Here is a 16,958-nt window from a genome sequence, read left to right on the forward strand (position 1 = left end):
TCGGAATGGTATTAAACAGTTTATGACAAATTTAAGACTCGGACGTGATTTTTCGCGGTTGTTCCCAATCGGTTTTGTTAACGAGCCACTGCTCCTCCAAAATTTGATTATAAACAGCTCAGCCATAACTTATAACTCTTGTTATCTGATGTTTATTTTGCCTTCCAGACCATATTTCTTGACTAAATTCATTTTACTTTTCGAGATATATACGCTCTGAATCTGTCATTGGAAACAATGGTGTTATATAACGCAGCCTGACTAGTGTTTGATTGATTAGAACTCTCGATTGCGCTCAATCCAGTTGTCGCTTCTGCTTCTATTAATTGTGCGGTTATTCGTCGTGCATCCAATATTCAAACGCACATTGATTTGCAACTATGACGGTCATTATTAATACTACATCCAATTTTAACTCATGTTTCAATAAAGTGAATGATTTGATGAAATTTGTGTGTCAAGTGAAATTATCGACGATGCATTCAGGTCTAGGTTAAAGAGAATGAAGCTTAAAGGGAAATGGGAAGACAACTTCAAGTATCGAGGGTACTTTAACTTCCGCTCATCAGCGTTATTCAAATCCGCGTTTTTACGTTTTGAAATTCAGTTACTTATTAATAAGAGTGAAAACCCTCTAGGAATTATTGTTAACAACAACCTCCAATCATTTTTTTCCCACACAAAAGCCTGTTTACTATCTTTCATTCCAATTTTGTATCTCACCGTTTGGTTTCCTTCTATTTAATTAAAGGAAACAGTAAATCGATTTGCGGCTACCCCCAAAGAAACACTTTCAATGTTTTCTGGGTAAAGTTTCATGTCAATAAATTTTAGAAACCCAAAAGAGAGAATTTTAAACGCAATCGTGAGGAGTGTACCGATTTCTCCAAAAACAAGGTCTGGGAAATCGCAATTATGTTATTTCCACCTGAAGTTAATTGAATGATTTACTAGACATTAAACTGTTTGAAACAGCTTTAAATTTTCTTTACAGTCCGTATCTCCGACGATAAAATATAAAATATAACTAGAAATACATAAAAAGAAAAGTTTTAGCGCTTGGTTCTTCTTTGTCAGTTGGAATTTCATTTCTTTTATAACGTTCGGATTCAAGTTTTATTCATCTGTTTTAAACTGAACTGAAAACTTCATAATTATTGCCATTAATTGATGAGTGTCCGATTGTTAATTTATTGCTCATTTATCATGGTTAAATTTACATATTAAATTATTGTTATTAATGTTATTGTTCAATCGTTCAATAAAATAGCGTCACGTTTATTTATTACGTTTTAAAAATGTCTTGTGGGCTGCACCCATTATTGACAAGAATATTAATTTTGTATGGACTGAGTACATAGAATCTTCCGAATTAGTGACAGAAGTGTGCAAAATTAATGTTTTTGGGCAAACTGTCTAACAACTTTGCAACGACCGAAGTTTATACGATACATTATTAACAAAATTTTTAAAGGGTACAAATTGATCTTTGATTGATCTACTGGTAATAATTATTTAATTTTTGCCTCGAAATTTTAATCCTGAGCTGCAGGAATTTGGTAATAAAAAATTCGAATTTTTAATTACAAGATTAAGTCCTTTACGCTTTTTTTGCTTCCACGTTTTTTTACTCCATTCAAACCTTTTCACAATTACAATTACAGTCTCATTGCTACTTTCCAACATTTAGATGAAATTCAGCGCACTGAAAGATGCACTTACTGGTTGCTTTTTAACGTCTTGAAACTTCCTCAGTGCAGACCGCTTTTCAAGGTATTGACTACAAGTAGAAGCAATAGGAAAAACGTGTTCAATAGAAATCTGAGCTTGAATTATTGAAATTCGTTTCGCATAGCGTCAAGCAAGTAAATACATATAAGAATGTTTAGATAAACATAATGAAAAATATCCTCTCTATTTCAGACGAGATTAGAAATTCTGAATAAAAATTAATACGAGGAAATCTGTCTTCGTCAAGCACCAAATGTAGAATACCTTATGCAGAAGTGACACGGGAATGACAGTGTTATAATTGATGTATATCGTTAAAGACACAGTCGATTTCACAAGGGCAAGTTTAGGACAATGATTTATAGGGTTCCATTCCGCCGTCATTAAGTTCTTCTTCTTGCGCTTTTTGCATGTTTGTTTATTTTTCTTCATTGTATTTTTCGTGCCACCACCTTTTTTGCCAATTGCTATTAATCCCGGAGATCCCAACAAAAAGTCAAGAGCCCTGCATTAAAATTTCAAAGGAATAAATATCAATTTTCCGTGAGAGGCTTTACATCTTTTTTTTCGAAATTTGGTAGCCGCGTTAACAAAAATTCCAATTATACTGAGAGCCCTTCGGAGAGAATTATGAAGAGAATTATTAATATTTTATGCCAAATATAATCCTGTGGATACATTTATGTAAATTCGGTGTATTCATCGGGTCTAACCCTCACAGAAGTTTGTCGGCGCGAGTTCTTGACAAGACATCACCTGCAAACGATTTGCTCGTCAATTATTCAAGATCCAAATCCAAGATATTTACTAATTAATTGTGTCACTTTCAGGCAAAACCAAAGAAAGCTTCTTCGTAGTTTTTATGCTGCATCGGAATCTACAAGTCTTTTGCAAATAAACTTGGATTAACTGGATTAGTTGAAGTTATTATGTGCAGACATGCACTTAATTGAAATTAGATTCCCGGGAAATTTTTCCTAGTAGTTTCTATATCTGCGGGATTTTACTTCAGCATGTGTCGTATAATTTTAATCCGATTATGAGCGTTTTAGCTCTAAGTTTTCTACTTGAATAATAATAGGATCTTTGATCTGAATTATTCAGTGCGCCGCGCTAATTTCACCAAATTAACAAGTTTCTACTTTCATCCACCACCACATCACGCATTTCAACGAAGAACTAAGGAAAAAACTCCTCTCTAATCCCAGAAATTATCTCCCGAGATTACACTTATCGGCAATTTTCCACTCAAACGGGGTTATGTTTATTCGAAAAAACAAACGTCGAAATTTAATACAATTTCATCACGACACGCTTTACCAAGCGTGAATGGCGACGATGAAAAATGTGCTATCGTTGATTTTTTCACAATGTTGACTTTAATACGATCCGATAATCATTCCTAATGCCTGGCAAATTGCCACCTTTGTAGAGGAAATTACCTCTATCTCACCACCATCGAACGCAATCGTCTCGAATGGGAGGTAATCATTAAAAGCTCAATATTCCTAGAGAAATTTATTCCGACCAATACAACCGCGGAATTAAGGTTGCCAAGTGTGACCACAATACGTGCGATTTTTCTGATTGAGAGTCTCCTCCTGAAAATAAAATTTCATCAAGAATTTGGGGGTAGTCAGAAAGCTATTACGATGGGGGCGTAGTTGTAGCACTTGGAGTAGAATCTTCGAGTGAAGTTATTGAATGTCGCAATATGGCACGGTAAGGAGTCGGGGTAGTCGATTTCAACAGGTGTAGGAGTTTTATTGTGAGATTGGAAATGACTGACGGTGTCCAACTCGCAGACAGGGTTTGTTGCCATAAACAACAGATTGCTGTGGGGGATTTTTTCTATCACGTAGTACCTAAAATAACGTGAAAAAACTTAACAAAACACATTATTTTACTAACCAATCACAACCGGGCTTCGACGTTTTATTTGTGTACGCCACCGCCTGAAAATCCTCCCCTAATGTAAACAACCACATTTGCTGATCACACGGCGTCGGAACCGTCTTATTAATTTCCAGTTTTTCATAGAGCAAAGTCTCGTTTTTTGTACTCTCATACTTAGGCCCTGCTCTAACTGACGCTATCAAGAGCATAATTGTAGCAAAAGCCCAATCAGTAACTTGCAGCAAATTCTCGACAAACTATAAAAAGATTTGAAATGACGATCAGAGAGTTCTTGATTTTACCCTGCGGAAGAATGACACGACTCGGACTCCGGAGTTTTTGTCTTTGCGCTCTGGAGGTTTCTGGCAAATCGCTTGGTAGTCAAACATTTCGATTCTTTTGTAAACTCCATTTCTTATCAACTGATGAGTGATAATGGGGCTGATATCACCAATGAAGCGACCAGTGTACTCAATTTGATTACCTAAAATAACGTACGCGTTGTTGTCTAAAATAAAACAGGAAGCCAAGTCGGAGTCGCAGGTGCACTTATATTGCCCTTTCGGGCCCTTGCACTGAAAAAAAAACTGTTTATTAATTTTTAAGCCCTTTTAGCAACCTTTTTTGTGATGGATCCGAAAACTTCAGACAGTTTGCGAAGGTTGAATTGGAGACCAACTGCAGCAACTGGAGATTTCTTCCCTTCCGCCACCACAAAAATTGCATTGGTACTCGTTATCATCGTGTTGTATTCGTACCCTAAAAACGCCCTTTTTATTTTTCGTTTCACATTCATTTACTAACCTGAAATCTCGAAAGGAACGGAGTAGATGTACACATCGTCCTTTTTATTGAAGTTTTCTTCCACGACGCGTTTGTACCAATCTTCCTCAATTGACTTGTTACCTCTAAAGAGTTCTTTTTTTCCTTTGCCTTCGTCGTCGTCGACCACATCTTCGTATGTTTCAGGGTTGCACAGCTGCCATCGGGTTAGGCCAGAATGAGTCGCCATGAAGACGTTATCCACCAGAAATTTTTTGATGTAACTGCAATAAATTTTTATCTCTCTTTAATTTATTGTTACACTTACTCGTTTCCGTTGGGTATGTCATCTTCAAACCACTTTGTAGCTTGGGCGTCAAAAAGAAGAGCCTTAAGAAGAGGTTCTCCTAAAAACAAATTTTATCTTCACTCCGAATTAAGAAAACGCTCACTTGTGTCTCCACGTCTCAAGCAGTTCTTGACTACCTCCTCAGGTTGTTGCCCGCTGTTATCCTTACAATAAACCCTTAAAAAAATTGGTAAAAAAATGTTGTTAAAACTGGGGAAAGTACCAGTCAGGGTGCACCGCCCAATTTTCAGTGTCAAGAAGTCCCTTTTCAAAATTCTTGACATTCTTAATATCAACGACCATCAGTCCATACTTGTCCGGTAAAGCTATTCCTACAGTAAACGCTGGTCCCAGTTCCATATAAACGTACCTTCTTTTTGCAAAAACAATTCGCTTCTGCAACAATAAAATTAGTCTCCGACGATTTTTTTAAGAAACACGAACATTATCGTCCAAAGCGTATTTCACATTTAACAGATCTCCATCCGATTTCTGCGCGACAATTTTCTCTCGTAGCTACAACTTCATGTAAATAAAACAGAACTAAAAAAGTGTCATTGCACCTCAACAATTGATTTACCAAACTCGCGCGGTTTTCTCGTATCGTCTAAAATTTCCACTTCAAGTAAATCCACTCTGTTGAACGTTGGTTTCGGTATATTTTTAAACTGAAAAAGAATCTTAGAAACTGCTTGAACTGGAAATTTGTACCTCGCGTCGATGTGCAGGATGCATTAAGATGTAGCCGTTGTTTGTTACAATGAAAGCATAACCGTTTACTCCGATCTGTAAAAATTTAATGTAAAGTGTTTGTAAAACAGAGATTTAGTTTTAAGACCGTATGATGGGGTATTAAGGAGTTGAGAAGTTTAATGGGGATGTCTACACCAGCTACGCCAATCAGATCCACGTCTTCTTTTTTTCTACTGTAAACTGGAAGAGATAATGTAGTCATGTAGTCGTATTCATTCTCCGTCTCGTATTTCTCGTACGCCTACAAGAGATTAGTAAACACACATCGAATAAAACGGAAGCAATTACGTGATTCTCTTGAAGAAGAAAATGGGATTCCGCCACCAACACCTTTTTCAGTCTCATAAACTCTCTTTTCGCGTGGTCTAGAAACACAGCCCGTTGTCTGTTACCTTCGAGTTTCCTCCACAACCAATTCGTGTATCTTCTATCTGCTAGATCTATGTACAAGTAGCTCCAAATCAACTCTTTTCTTTTCTCAAAGTTTTTATTCCAATAGTTTATCGGTCGCGACATGACATTTAGGTAAGGCAACACTTTTTCACGAGCTTCCTGCATCATGGAGATGTTCACAAAATAGCCTTTGTTAGAACAAGCTATCCATTCCATCAAACGTGCATCAGATTCACTGGTCTCTAACTGGTACGTGAAAACTCGAACAGGAGTACTATCATTCCAGTTGTATCTCTGAAAGAATTCTTTTTGATCTTTTCGGAAAAACGCGTCTTCTGAAATCAACATAATCGCTTGGTTACACTGGGAACCAATGCGCTTTTTTCTCATTTCCGCCAGAAGACGAAACCCTTTTTCCAATCCCACTTCGACTTCCGCTTGATAAATAGGTTCATAGTTGTCTAAAGTCTCTCGTAGCAAGCGCAGGTTTTCTTCATTCGCCTAAAAATTGTACCAGTGGTGTTAAAAATTAACTTCATTTGACGAACCTGGAACATGGTGTCTTTAAAGCACGGAACCAAAGGCTTAGTGTCGTTAGCAAACAAGTAAATGTTAACGAAATCGTTGTCGTTTAGCGTGTCTAAAATGTTATTAACGATGTGAACGGCCACTTTTCTCTTCGATTCAAGCACAGATCCCGAGCTGTCCAGGAGAATGACGACGTCTTTCGGAGACGTCATTGCTTCGGTGTACCAGGACCTGGTTCTCGGGTCATAAGTTTGCGCGTACCGTTCGTCGGACCACTTCACAGCAGGATAATGTCGCATGTACCCGGCCGGACTGGCAAAATACTGGTACTTTAGCGTTGGATCTCTCTCTTGGTTTTCTCTAAAGATCATATCCAGCGGCTCAGTCCATCGGACTCCTTGCAAAACTTCTTGTTCTGCAACACCGAATTATTCGACAAGCTAAATTCATTGTTTTCCTCACCTCTGGCAAAGATATTCGCTGCGATTTTAACTACACTTATGTTTAGATTTACGGGCGTATCTTTGTAATTCGGGTCGGGTTTCAAAGGCAAGAAATTGAAATTTTCGATGGGTCTGGTCCTGATTATAGTCCGCGAGCAGTCGCATGCTGGTCCGAACAAATCAGCAATTGCGGCTTTATTGAAACTGTTATTAGGCAACGGGTTTTTGTCTGGAAGGTCTTTCTGTTCACACCACCACACACATTTTGCCTAGAAAAATTCAGTCACAACGGGAAAATGTGCTTGTACCCACCTCTTGTATCTCCTTCTCCAGTTCTTTTTCTTTACCACAATCACACGTCGTGTTTGTAATATTGTCAGCGTTGTAAAAATAAAAATCGCCATCAGGCTTTATTGTGCTATTTTTTCTATGGTAGGCTAAGAATTCCGCGTATTCTGCGATGCGCTGAAAATTTCAATCAACTTTTGCTACAATTATCTAAATGACGACGTACCTCGACAGCTTCTTTCTTTTTCCACATTGTCTCCTTTAATTTATGTGTTATTGTCACCAATAGTTGTCTTTCTTCCTTGTAATGAATCTTATCTTTCAACTGGTTGAAACTCTGAAACGGAATTACAGACAGGAGCTTTTTGTAACTTTTTTACCTGTTGAACTTGAGACTTTCTTGTCATTGTTGAACTTAATTTGTATAATTCATCGCCTAGCTGCTTCGACCATTGGCGGACACTGCAATAAATTAAGATTCGAATTCTAGCTGGCGCCGTTGGATTTAAAATCAATAACTACTAGACAGAAAGGCGCCACACAGAATCATCGCAGGACCAATTATATTTCAGAAGCGTGTAATTAATTTATTGGAAATTTTTGGTTTGGGATCACTACTAATTCGTTTTTGGGGATAAAGTTTAGTGTTTCATGCAAAAAAAATCGAAAAATTAGCTAATTAAATTATCCACGTTTTTTTAAGAATTAGAATGCGATATTGCATCAACGAGACGAATTAAGCGGAAATTTTAAGACAAAGAGAAATCTTACCACTCTTTTACTTGTTCCATTAACTGTGGAGTAGTTGAAGATTTATTGTTATTATTTCTTAGTTGTTCACTTTCTCTAACGCAGAAGAGAACAAAGCACAATATAACAAAACTACTTCTAATCATTTTGGAAAAGTTTAGCTCGAAAGCTCCGAAATGTTAAATACTAGATCTATGCCAAGATTCAGAAGAAACTCAGCGCATGTCTTTGCGCCAATTAGCAACAAGTTGCTTTAAGAATTTGACTTTTGCGGAAAAAACTTAAATAAAAAGACCGATGAACATTTCACTTCTGAAAGTGAAGTTTTAATGACAATATTAGGTATATTTTACAACGCGTGGAAATTATCAGTTTATCTTCATTGATTTTTATAGAGTGCGGCTCTATTCAAACTATCAGCCACTGTAAATAAAGAACTAAAATCCACACACAAATAACCAAATTGGGAGCTTTGGAAGTTTTAAAAGCGCTGCGAAAGAATGCTCGGTGGAACAGAAACCTGTACTTCTTTCACAGATGAGTCAGAGCTTTTCAAATTTCCAATTATGTGTCTCACAGGAAATCGATATTAAATTCCAGAGGACGTTTTTGTGCCAAAATTGACGAGGTCGAAGAGGAATCTCATGCAAATTTTGATGACATAACTTGGTTTTCCAATGAGATAATTGCTGGTTGGACAAAAAAGAAAAAAGTCCTCTTGAGTGGAAATTTAAGCAGAGATATGCAACTCTCTTCGCTTGCATTGTCGCCATCTCTCACGCGTTTTTGAAGTAGAAGCCAAAGGTCAATGTTTAATCCGACGTCTTATTTACATTCCTGACGCATATTGGGCCACAAAACTTCTAATATCATCTTGAAAAGGCCGACTATTAACTTTCCCCCATCCCTTTGCAACTTCCATAAAATTTTTATTATGTAGCAACTCATTTTGTAAACACCGGCGATAAAATGATAAGAGTCCCGCAGCTAATACATAATCAATGACATGAATATTACATTATAGTAATATCTCTTTAATTTCTTTTTAACTCAGTGCTTGACAACACAATTAGAAAATAAAATTTTAAATTGCTTATCGCATTGACCTTCAGAGCGTAGTACGGTAAACACGGACAATAATACTCGAGTTCATTAAGTAACTGAACAGTTGTTTAAACGATCAGCATAAACCCTTTAAATCAATTAAAAAAATGAGTGAAGTTCAAAATATTTTGAAAAAAGCCGATGCAGTTTGCTTCGATGTCGACTCCACAGTGATTCAAGAAGAAGGTATAGATGAACTCGCGAAATTCTGCAATAAAGGCTCTGAAGTTTCCAGTTTGTAAGTTATTGACAGCTTGTAACAGTTATCTAATCAATGACTTTCCAAGAACGACGAAAGCAATGTCGGGGTCCATGACTTTTCAAGAGTCTCTCCAACTGCGCCTGGGGATTATACAACCATCCATGACCCAAATCAGGGATTTTTTGAAAATTCGACCACCGACGCTCACTCCGGGAGTAAAGTAATGTTCAAAACAGATTCAAGGGGTGTCTTATTTATTTCGCGTTACAGAAAGTTGATAGGGTTGCTGCACGGGCGGAATATTCCTGTTTATCTAATTTCGGGGGGCTTCAGGTGCATTATAGCCCCCATAGCCGCACAGTTGGATATTCCTTTGGAGAATATATACGCCAATAGACTGAAATTTTATTATACAGGAGAGTATGCAGGGTTTGATGATAACGAACCCACTTCAAGAAGTGGAGGGAAGGCAGTGGTGATTGATTTACTGAAACGACAAGAAAAGTATAAGAATGTGGTTTTGATAGGTGATGGAGCCACGGATCTAGAAGCTTCGCCCCCTGCTGACGCGTTCATTGGTAAGTTCCCTCGTTTTTTTTCCCAGCTGATTTTTTTTATCAGGTTATGGAGGGAACGTTATCAGACCAGCAGTACAATCAAAAGCGAAGTGGTTTGTCACCGATTTTAACGAGATAATTGACGTCCTGAATGATTCTAACTGAATAAAAACTGTTTTTATCTTTTTGAGTTGTTTGAATTTCGCGGTGTTTATACCACCTGTTAGCTGGTACGCAATAAATTCCCTGCCCACATGTCATGTCACGCGAATAAAATGTCAAAAAAAGTCATGAAAATTTTCCGTAAAACCCGTAAATAAACGTGAATTCAAGTGGTCTTGTTGTTGCGAGTACTCTTTGTTGAAATCTTCACAATGGCGTGGAGGTCTCACGGTAAAACAAACGCTGAATTAATCCGAAATCTTCGAGGTAAACACAGATTGTATTTTGAGGTTATGTTGATCTTTAATTTTAGCAAATGGAATAATACGCAGCGACGCTGTGGAAACTGCGATGATGGCAGTGGATCGTGGAAATTTTTCAAGGAATAATCCGTACATGGACGCCCCACAGGGGATAGGTTTTGGCGTCACCATCAGTGCCCCTCATATGCACGCTCATGCTTTGGAGCTCTTAAAAGACAAACTTATCAATGGAGATAGGGCTCTGGACGTAGGCTCGGGCAGTGGTTATCTGACAGCTTGCATGTCACTTGTTATGGGAGAGAAAGGGTAATAGCACCCTCAATTGAACACAGTCTCATTTAATTATTACAGAATTGCCGTTGGTATTGATCATATACCTGAATTGGTGCAAATGTCGATCCAAAATATTGAAAAAGATCATTCAGAGTTATTAACCACTGGTCAGTGTAGGCTAATTCAAGGGGATGGAAGGGAGGGCTACCCTGATTTAGGCCCATATGATGCCATTCATGTAGGGGCGGCCGCTCCCGTTTTACCCCAAGCCCTCGTCGATCAACTGAAGGTAGATCTCACTTTTTTCAATCAAGTTTTGTAACTTAGGGTTGTAGGTGGGCGGAAGATTGATCATCCCCGTGGGTCCTGCAGGAGGTGACCAACAATTAGAACAAATTGACAAACTTCCAGATGGGTCAGTCCAACGCAAGACTTTAATGGGAGTTGTATACGTACCATTAACTGATAAATCAAACCAGTGGCCGCGTTCCCATTGACAATTATTTGTAGGAGCCCTTTTCTTTTTTTCCCTCCTTTTGATGTGTTATAAGTATTTTAAATCATAAGCTAGTCAAACCACTGTTGTCATCCAATCGCATGGGCTTATTTATTTTTCTCTACTTACCTGTTGACGATAATAAATTATTTTCTCTCAATTTTCGTTTAAAAATTCCGCCAATACATCGTGTCATCTCGCGATGGTTCGTCAGAAACGTCAACGTCAAAGTGACATGTAAGCTCATGTTTTGACAAAAACAGCTGTAAGAATTCAATAAGTTACCCAAAATAGGGCTTCGTGGCTAAAATGGAAACTTCAGACAGTGAGTACTTTGAAAGTGCGGACGAGGACTTTCAGTCGGACGAAGAAGACACCAAAACTGTTACAAGTGTGACAAAACGTGATGAAACCAGTGACAATAAATGCATAGATTCTACCACGACGCAGTTAAAGAACGTGGAAATAATAGAGACGGAACAGGAAACAAACCGTGCGAGCTTAAATAATAACACAAGTAGTGATAACTCCAAAGTTGATAATTTACGAGACGATGATGGAAACACCGTCAGTTCTGGTGAAACACAAAAGAAAGAACTTGCCCGGAAACCACGAACTAAGATAGGTATGAGAGTTGATGTTGAGAAAACCGTTAATGCTGAAGAAAAGAGCAGCAATGAAGAATTCCAAAAAACCATTCCAGAACATATAAAAACAAATGATTTTTTGTCTGAGACAGCTTCTGATGAGCCTGTCGTCACTCTTAAAACTAAGGAAGAAATTAAGGGGGCTGTAGATGAAGAGAATCTCTGGGATGATTCAGAAATTGATTGGGCCAAAGAAAAAGAGGAAGACAACATGTGGGATAATGATGAGTGGGAGCCTGTTGAGCAACCTAGGCCAGACTCCCAACCTGAGACAAAACCACCCCCTAAAGAACAAGTGCCTGAAGCCAACATTAGTTGGGGCTCGTGGGGTACTTGGGGGGTGTCTTCCATTCTATCAACTGCCACTCAGAGTGTATCAACTCTAACTCAAGGAATCACAACAGTTTTAGAATCAGGAATTGGTGTTCCAGAACCAGAAGAACTAGCAAGAATAAATCAAGCAGAGAAAGACAAATTAAAAGAAGGGGATGCTCATCCTGAAGAAGACAAATCTGCAGGTTTTGGTTTGGGGAATTTAGTAATGGGGGTCTCTCACTTGACTAAATTAGTTGAGACCACTGGTACTAAAGTCATTTCTGGGGGTTTAGACACTTTGGAGACGATTGGTAAAAAAACTATGGAAGTTCTCCAGGAGGGCGATCCAGGCTTGAAGAAAAAACGCGCTTTTTTGACGATTGACCAGGATAAACCGGTTTTATCCCAGCTCCTGAGGGAAGCAAAGAAAAAAGCGGAGGAAGAAAACAACATTTTAGAACAGAAACACTTTGCGAAGAAAGCGAAAAACTACGAAACTTTATTTGATGATCACCAAGGTCTTGTTCATTTAGAGGCCTTAGAAATGCTTTCGCGACAATGCGACATTAAGCTACAGACTCTCCTAGAGTCATACACCGACGAATCTCTCACAGAAATGCAGGAAACAATGGACCAAGTCAAAGAACTATGTGAACTTCCAGACGAAGACGACGAAGAACAGGCCAACTGGACTGAGATTTTAGAAAAGTTAAACTCCGCCGTTTCGGAAATAGGCATTCCAATTTCATACAAAAAACTTATTGATACTTGGGAGGAGACTGAAACGTGGCTGAACAACCTAAAGTTAGAAGTTTGCGACGAAAGAGAGCTACACCAACAGGCTGTCGAGACATTGGCGCAACTGACAGCAATCGCTGTTGAACAGTTCCATAAATCTGGGGAGTTGCTATTGGTCAAGGACCATAGAAGTACCGCTGATGAAGCCGACAGTTTGGTCCAGTAAGAGGAAATGTCCACAAACATGCACACTTTATGTATTTTATTTGAACTTTCAGGTTGACGACATCGTTGACTTCTCTTATTGGGATCGTGGCAGCGAAATTTTCTGATAAATTAAACGCCAAGAGTTCCAATTCAAAAAATAAAGAAGCCGTGAATGGTTTGATTACGAATGTGTTTTTTGAGGTAAACAAATGTCGAAAGTGGCTCTTAGGTTATCAATTTTTTTACAGGCTGCCAATAGTAGTTCATACATCCAAGACGCTTTTCAACTTTTAATACCAGTCCTCCAAGTTGGCGCGGTGTAGTTTTTTAAGAGCACCTTATTAATTGTACATATTTAATTAGCGAGTACTAATTTATATTATTACAAATACACCGGATTTAGTCACTTCTTTATTATCAAGGTGAAATTAAACACCAGAGGGATCTCAATTATTTATTTAAACAACGGATATCAGTTTATAGTATATAAAAAAATATGAACCCTTTTATCATAAGTTAGAGTTACTGTTTTCCCCTCTTGTTACCAGTAGGAGGCTTCTGCAATTGGAAATTACTTGACGTGTTCAATTGGAATGGAGAGCTCCCAAAACTTGTAGAATGGAACATGGAGGTGTTAGAAGGTGCTGTCCCAAAAGCCGGCATCGCATTCCCAAGACCAAATCCTATAATCCCAAAATAAAAAAAAACGCAAATTAAAAACAGAATTCAAACCTAATGTTGTAGCAGTTGTGGTCGGCGCAATTTGGAATGGTGTGGGTTGACTTTGTTGCGCCGCCAAACTCATATTATTACTTCCTAAGGCTATACTGTTAAAAGGAGTGGGTCCTGAGGCCAAATTCGGCGGTGTAGTCTTCAAAGCATTTTTCATTATTAGATTCATAGCTTCCAAGTTTTTGTCCATTTTTTCGAACGGGTTAGCATTATCTTTGATCGCCTGTTTGCGCAGACTTAGGAAGAGTTCTTTTTGGGCTTCCACTTGACTATGAACTGACTGCATTCTGCCTGCTAGCGCGACAAAAGTTTCGTGCAGTCTTTTCAAACCCACTGCTAAATCTACAAAAAATAAAATAAAGACATGAAATTTCGCGCGATTTTCTTACCTTGTGATGTTAACACATTCGGTTCGTTACATTTCTTCACAAATTTCTCAGTGTTGTCGATTTTGAGTTTCAACAATTGCATTTCTCGTTCGAAATTGTCGGCAAGTTCTAGGAAAAACTGCAAGGGGGCTGAATTATCATACTGTAGACTTGGAGGCGTGTCTTGGGTTCGTTGCGCCATTTCAACATTTTGTAAACCTTTAGCTGTGTCGTATTTTAGTTGCTCAGCGAGGTTGCGATTATTTAATAATTGATTTTCAACTTGATTTAATTGGTGATTGAGAGAATCCAGCTCGGTTTCGACTTTGCAAAACTCTTTAACGGAACAACGCGCTACATCAGAGCTGCGATTCTTCTCCTCTTGAACTACATTCTTAAACTGATCAACTAATTGTGAAAACTCATTTGGCAGTAATTGTTCCTTTGGTGGCAGTTCTTTTTGGGTTGTGGAAGTTCCAGTTTTAGACTGAGTGAAAGCGACGCCCCCTAAACCAACACTCTGTTGTGTTGTTGTAGCGGCTAGACCTATACCTGCAGAACTCGTAGCGAGTCCTCCCAGCCCCAAACTCGGTGTAGAACCTCCAAAACTAAACCCACTGCTTGTAGTAGCAGCTCCAAAATTCAAAGTTGGAGCTGAAGTAGCTGCAGTTCCAAAACTCAACCCCAAAGTTGGGGCGGTCGTTGCAGTCCCAAAACTTAATCCAGTGGTTGGAGCCGATGTTGCCGCCCCAAAAGACAGTCCAGTGCTTGAAATTGGAGGCGCTGCTCCAAACGGAATCGGAGCCACACTTGCTGTGGTTGTTCCAAAATTCAAGCCTGTTGATGCAGGAGCCCCAAAACTTAAACCAGTGGAGGCTGAAGTACCTAAAGTTAACCCGGTTGTCGCCGGAGTTCCAAAAGACAATCCAGTTGACGCAGCTGGTTTAAAACCAAATCCTGTAGAAGTTGCAGGGGCAGCAAAAGAGAGTCCTGTAGTAGCAGTTGGAGCCCCCAAGGAAAAACTGCTTGGTGGAGCTGTTGACGCGGGAGTTGCACCAAATCCTGGTGTCGCTGCAGCAAAAGCAAACCCGCCTCCACTGGGGGTTGTTGTGGGGGCTCCAAAACCTGTAGGTTTAAAACCCAAAGCTGAAGTGGTTGGAGCTGACTGCGTACTGAATAAACTAGGCGCTGTGGAGGCAAGAGTACCAAATCCAAACTGTTGGGACTGAGTCGCTGGAGTTCCAAATGTTATAGAACCAGTACCAAAACCTGGAGTCGGTGTACTTCTTAAACACCCCCATTAGATACCCTCAAAGACAAATAATTTTACTTACTTAGCTCCGAAAGAGAATCCTGACGACATGTTTGACTCCTAACACTAAATTTTTACCATTAACAACGAAATTTAAACTAAACAACTAAAACAGAAATGAGGTTATATTGTTGACAAACTTCAAACTAGGAATCTGCATTATCGACGAACTTTCAAACTCAATAAAAATGCTAAAAACTTGCTTATATCATCAAAGTTTTCCTAGTTTTGTTGCAAAAAGGCACACAATTAAACTTTTCTCTTCAATTTCTAACATTTTTACTGGAAATAAGCCTGGAGATGTCATCACCGCTAAGGTAACCTCAAAATCTGACATGTCAAAGTCACATTTTCCATATTTATAGGGCTGGATCAAATCCCTGCGTAATCAAAAAGAGCACGTGTTTGTCGACTTGAGTGACGGTTCTACGGATCGAAAACTGCAGATATGTATTCCGAAAAGTTTAAAAAGCGCAGAATTAAGTACAGGCGCCTCTGTGGTAGTCTCGGGGCCCCTCACCTTGTCACCTAAAGGCCAAATCGAGCTCGCAGCTGATAATATCGAAATTTGCGGTCCTTGTATGGTGAGCGAGGGCTACCCTTTTGCGCCCAGGAAACAGTACACCCCTGAATACATCCGTCAGCATCTTCATTTTAGACCAAGAACCAACAAATTTAGTGCTTTGTTGCGAGTGCGAAACGCCGCGACGTTGGCTGTTCATAATCATTTTAATTCTGAAGGTTTTATAAATGTACACACTCCAATTCTCACTTCTAATGACTGTGAAGGGGCTGGAGAGGTGTTCAAAGTGGTTCCAGAGAATAAGAACTTGCTGAAGTCGATGGCAAAAGAGGGGCAGAGCGAAGACGAGATTTACTTTAACAGGAAATGCTTTCTGACAGTCTCAGGCCAATTGCATTTAGAAGCTGCAGCTCATGGGTTGAGCAAAGTGTACACTTTTGGCCCCACGTTTAGAGCGGAAAATTCAAGATCGCGACTGCATTTGTCGGAATTTTACATGTTGGAGGCCGAAATCGCGTTCGCAACTCAACTATTAGATATCACCAGTTGCGTTGAAAAATTAATTAAACAAGTCACGAGACATGTAATCAACGAGGCTAGTGAAGACATTGAGAGATGCCAGGAGTCGAAGCAATCGTTCGCATGGCTGGAGAAGAGTTTCCCTGTCATAACGTACAAAGAAGCCGTGGAAATCTTAAATAAAAACCGCGACAAGTTTAAAGAAAATTTCGATACCGATGGTGGTTTAGGTAAAGAACACGAACTTTTTCTAGTCGAGTATTGCGGTAATGGACCTGTTTTTGTGGTAGACTGGCCTAAAGAAATGAAACCTTTTTATATGAAAGAGAACGGGAGCGGATTGGCTTATGCTTTTGATCTCCTGGGGACCACTGTTGGGGAAATAGTCGGTGGGAGCTTGCGTGAGGATAATTACGAAAAGCTTCAACAGAAGATTCCACAGGCGAATTCCCATTTGGACTGGTATTTAGACTTAAGGAAATTCGGCTCTGTTCCCACTGGAGGGTTCGGTTTGGGGTTTGAGCGATACCTTCAGTCGCTTCTTGGGATCTCTAATATAAAGGATTCGATTCCGTTTCCCAGGTGGCCCCACAACTGTAGCTTATAGTGTGTTTAATAAAAGACATTGTTTGAAGAGCTAACATTTA

The 16,958-nt window shown here is 39.1% G+C and overlaps 6 protein-coding genes across 7 annotated transcripts; 4 read left to right on the forward strand and 2 right to left on the reverse strand.

Moving 5' to 3' along the window:
- Positions 1–3,267: 3,267 nt before the first annotated feature.
- On the reverse strand, positions 3,268–8,146 carry LOC148169923 (voltage-dependent calcium channel subunit alpha-2/delta-3-like). The gene is given in 19 exon segments (XM_088043174.1): positions 3,268–3,332; positions 3,383–3,596; positions 3,643–3,884; positions 3,930–4,202; positions 4,247–4,386; positions 4,432–4,673; positions 4,718–4,915; positions 4,962–5,134; positions 5,183–5,254; positions 5,302–5,406; positions 5,450–5,524; positions 5,577–5,732; positions 5,780–6,385; positions 6,433–6,827; positions 6,875–7,124; positions 7,168–7,320; positions 7,370–7,480; positions 7,524–7,605; positions 7,915–8,146. Coding segments are annotated over 19 exon segments (3,669 nt in total). The 5' UTR covers positions 8,040–8,146; the 3' UTR covers positions 3,268–3,275.
- Positions 8,147–8,971: 825 nt separating this feature from the next.
- On the forward strand, positions 8,972–9,942 carry aay (phosphoserine phosphatase). The gene is made up of 4 exons (XM_088043405.1): positions 8,972–9,235; positions 9,285–9,419; positions 9,470–9,777; positions 9,821–9,942. The coding sequence occupies exons 1-4, from the start codon at positions 9,105–9,107 to the stop codon at positions 9,919–9,921; spliced, it is 675 nt and encodes a 224-aa protein (XP_087899531.1). The 5' UTR covers positions 8,972–9,104; the 3' UTR covers positions 9,922–9,942.
- A 42-nt stretch (positions 9,943–9,984) lies between these two features.
- Positions 9,985–11,110, forward strand: Pcmt (Protein-L-isoaspartate (D-aspartate) O-methyltransferase). Its single transcript, XM_088043404.1, has 4 exons — positions 9,985–10,185; positions 10,232–10,487; positions 10,533–10,743; positions 10,790–11,110. Exons 1-4 carry the CDS (start codon positions 10,131–10,133, stop codon positions 10,949–10,951), a joined length of 684 nt encoding a protein of 227 aa, XP_087899530.1. The 5' UTR covers positions 9,985–10,130; the 3' UTR covers positions 10,952–11,110.
- Positions 11,111–11,149: 39 nt separating this feature from the next.
- Positions 11,150–13,264, forward strand: LOC148169926 (protein FAM114A2). The gene is made up of 3 exons (XM_088043400.1): positions 11,150–12,872; positions 12,929–13,058; positions 13,106–13,264. Exons 1-3 carry the CDS (start codon positions 11,260–11,262, stop codon positions 13,178–13,180), a joined length of 1,818 nt encoding a protein of 605 aa, XP_087899526.1. The 5' UTR covers positions 11,150–11,259; the 3' UTR covers positions 13,181–13,264.
- Positions 13,265–13,298: 34 nt separating this feature from the next.
- LOC148169927 (uncharacterized) lies at positions 13,299–15,468 on the reverse strand. 2 transcript variants are annotated; one of them, XM_088043402.1, is made up of 4 exons: positions 15,292–15,468; positions 13,979–15,240; positions 13,590–13,931; positions 13,299–13,540 (listed from the first exon to the last, which is right to left on the reverse strand). In XM_088043402.1, exons 1-4 carry the CDS (start codon positions 15,318–15,320, stop codon positions 13,380–13,382), a joined length of 1,794 nt encoding a protein of 597 aa, XP_087899528.1. In that variant the 5' UTR covers positions 15,321–15,468; the 3' UTR covers positions 13,299–13,379. The 2 variants fall into 2 exon arrangements, with proteins under 2 accessions (XP_087899528.1, XP_087899527.1); XM_088043401.1 differs by having other exon boundaries at positions 13,979–15,243.
- On the forward strand, positions 15,458–16,952 carry AsnRS-m (asparagine--tRNA ligase, mitochondrial). Its single transcript, XM_088043403.1, has 2 exons — positions 15,458–15,586; positions 15,635–16,952. The coding sequence occupies exons 1-2, from the start codon at positions 15,458–15,460 to the stop codon at positions 16,916–16,918; spliced, it is 1,413 nt and encodes a 470-aa protein (XP_087899529.1). The 3' UTR covers positions 16,919–16,952.
- The last annotated feature ends 6 nt before the right edge of the window (positions 16,953–16,958 follow it).

The sequence above is a fragment of the Gnatocerus cornutus genome, chromosome 8 (genome assembly GCF_029298725.1).
Source record: "Gnatocerus cornutus isolate USDA-ARS CGAHR chromosome 8, icGnaCorn1.1, whole genome shotgun sequence".
Lineage (NCBI taxonomy): Eukaryota > Metazoa > Arthropoda > Insecta > Coleoptera > Tenebrionidae > Gnatocerus > Gnatocerus cornutus.

Coding starts and splice junctions, on each gene's coding strand:
- AsnRS-m (XM_088043403.1), top strand. CDS start 15,458: ATGCTAAAAACTTGCTTATATCATCAAAGTTTTCCTAGTTTTGTTGCA. Junction 15,587..15,634: donor GAGATGTCATCACCGCTAAG/GTAACCTCAAAA, acceptor CCATATTTATAG/GGCTGGATCAAATCCCTGCG.
- LOC148169926 (XM_088043400.1), top strand. CDS start 11,260: ATGGAAACTTCAGACAGTGAGTACTTTGAAAGTGCGGACGAGGACTTT. Junction 12,873..12,928: donor GAAGCCGACAGTTTGGTCCA/GTAAGAGGAAAT, acceptor TTGAACTTTCAG/GTTGACGACATCGTTGACTT. Junction 13,059..13,105: donor TTACGAATGTGTTTTTTGAG/GTAAACAAATGT, acceptor ATTTTTTTACAG/GCTGCCAATAGTAGTTCATA.
- aay (XM_088043405.1), top strand. CDS start 9,105: ATGAGTGAAGTTCAAAATATTTTGAAAAAAGCCGATGCAGTTTGCTTC. Junction 9,236..9,284: donor GGCTCTGAAGTTTCCAGTTT/GTAAGTTATTGA, acceptor TGACTTTCCAAG/AACGACGAAAGCAATGTCGG. Junction 9,778..9,820: donor CCCTGCTGACGCGTTCATTG/GTAAGTTCCCTC, acceptor TTTTTTTATCAG/GTTATGGAGGGAACGTTATC.
- Pcmt (XM_088043404.1), top strand. CDS start 10,131: ATGGCGTGGAGGTCTCACGGTAAAACAAACGCTGAATTAATCCGAAAT. Junction 10,488..10,532: donor CTTGTTATGGGAGAGAAAGG/GTAATAGCACCC, acceptor TAATTATTACAG/AATTGCCGTTGGTATTGATC. Junction 10,744..10,789: donor CCCTCGTCGATCAACTGAAG/GTAGATCTCACT, acceptor TTAGGGTTGTAG/GTGGGCGGAAGATTGATCAT.
- LOC148169927 (XM_088043401.1), bottom strand. CDS start 15,320: ATGTCGTCAGGATTCTCTTTCGGAGCTAA. Junction 15,244..15,291: donor GGATTCTCTTTCGGAGCTAA/GTAAGTAAAATT, acceptor GGGGTGTTTAAG/AAGTACACCGACTCCAGGTT. Junction 13,541..13,589: donor CACAACTGCTACAACATTAG/GTTTGAATTCTG, acceptor TTGGGATTATAG/GATTTGGTCTTGGGAATGCG.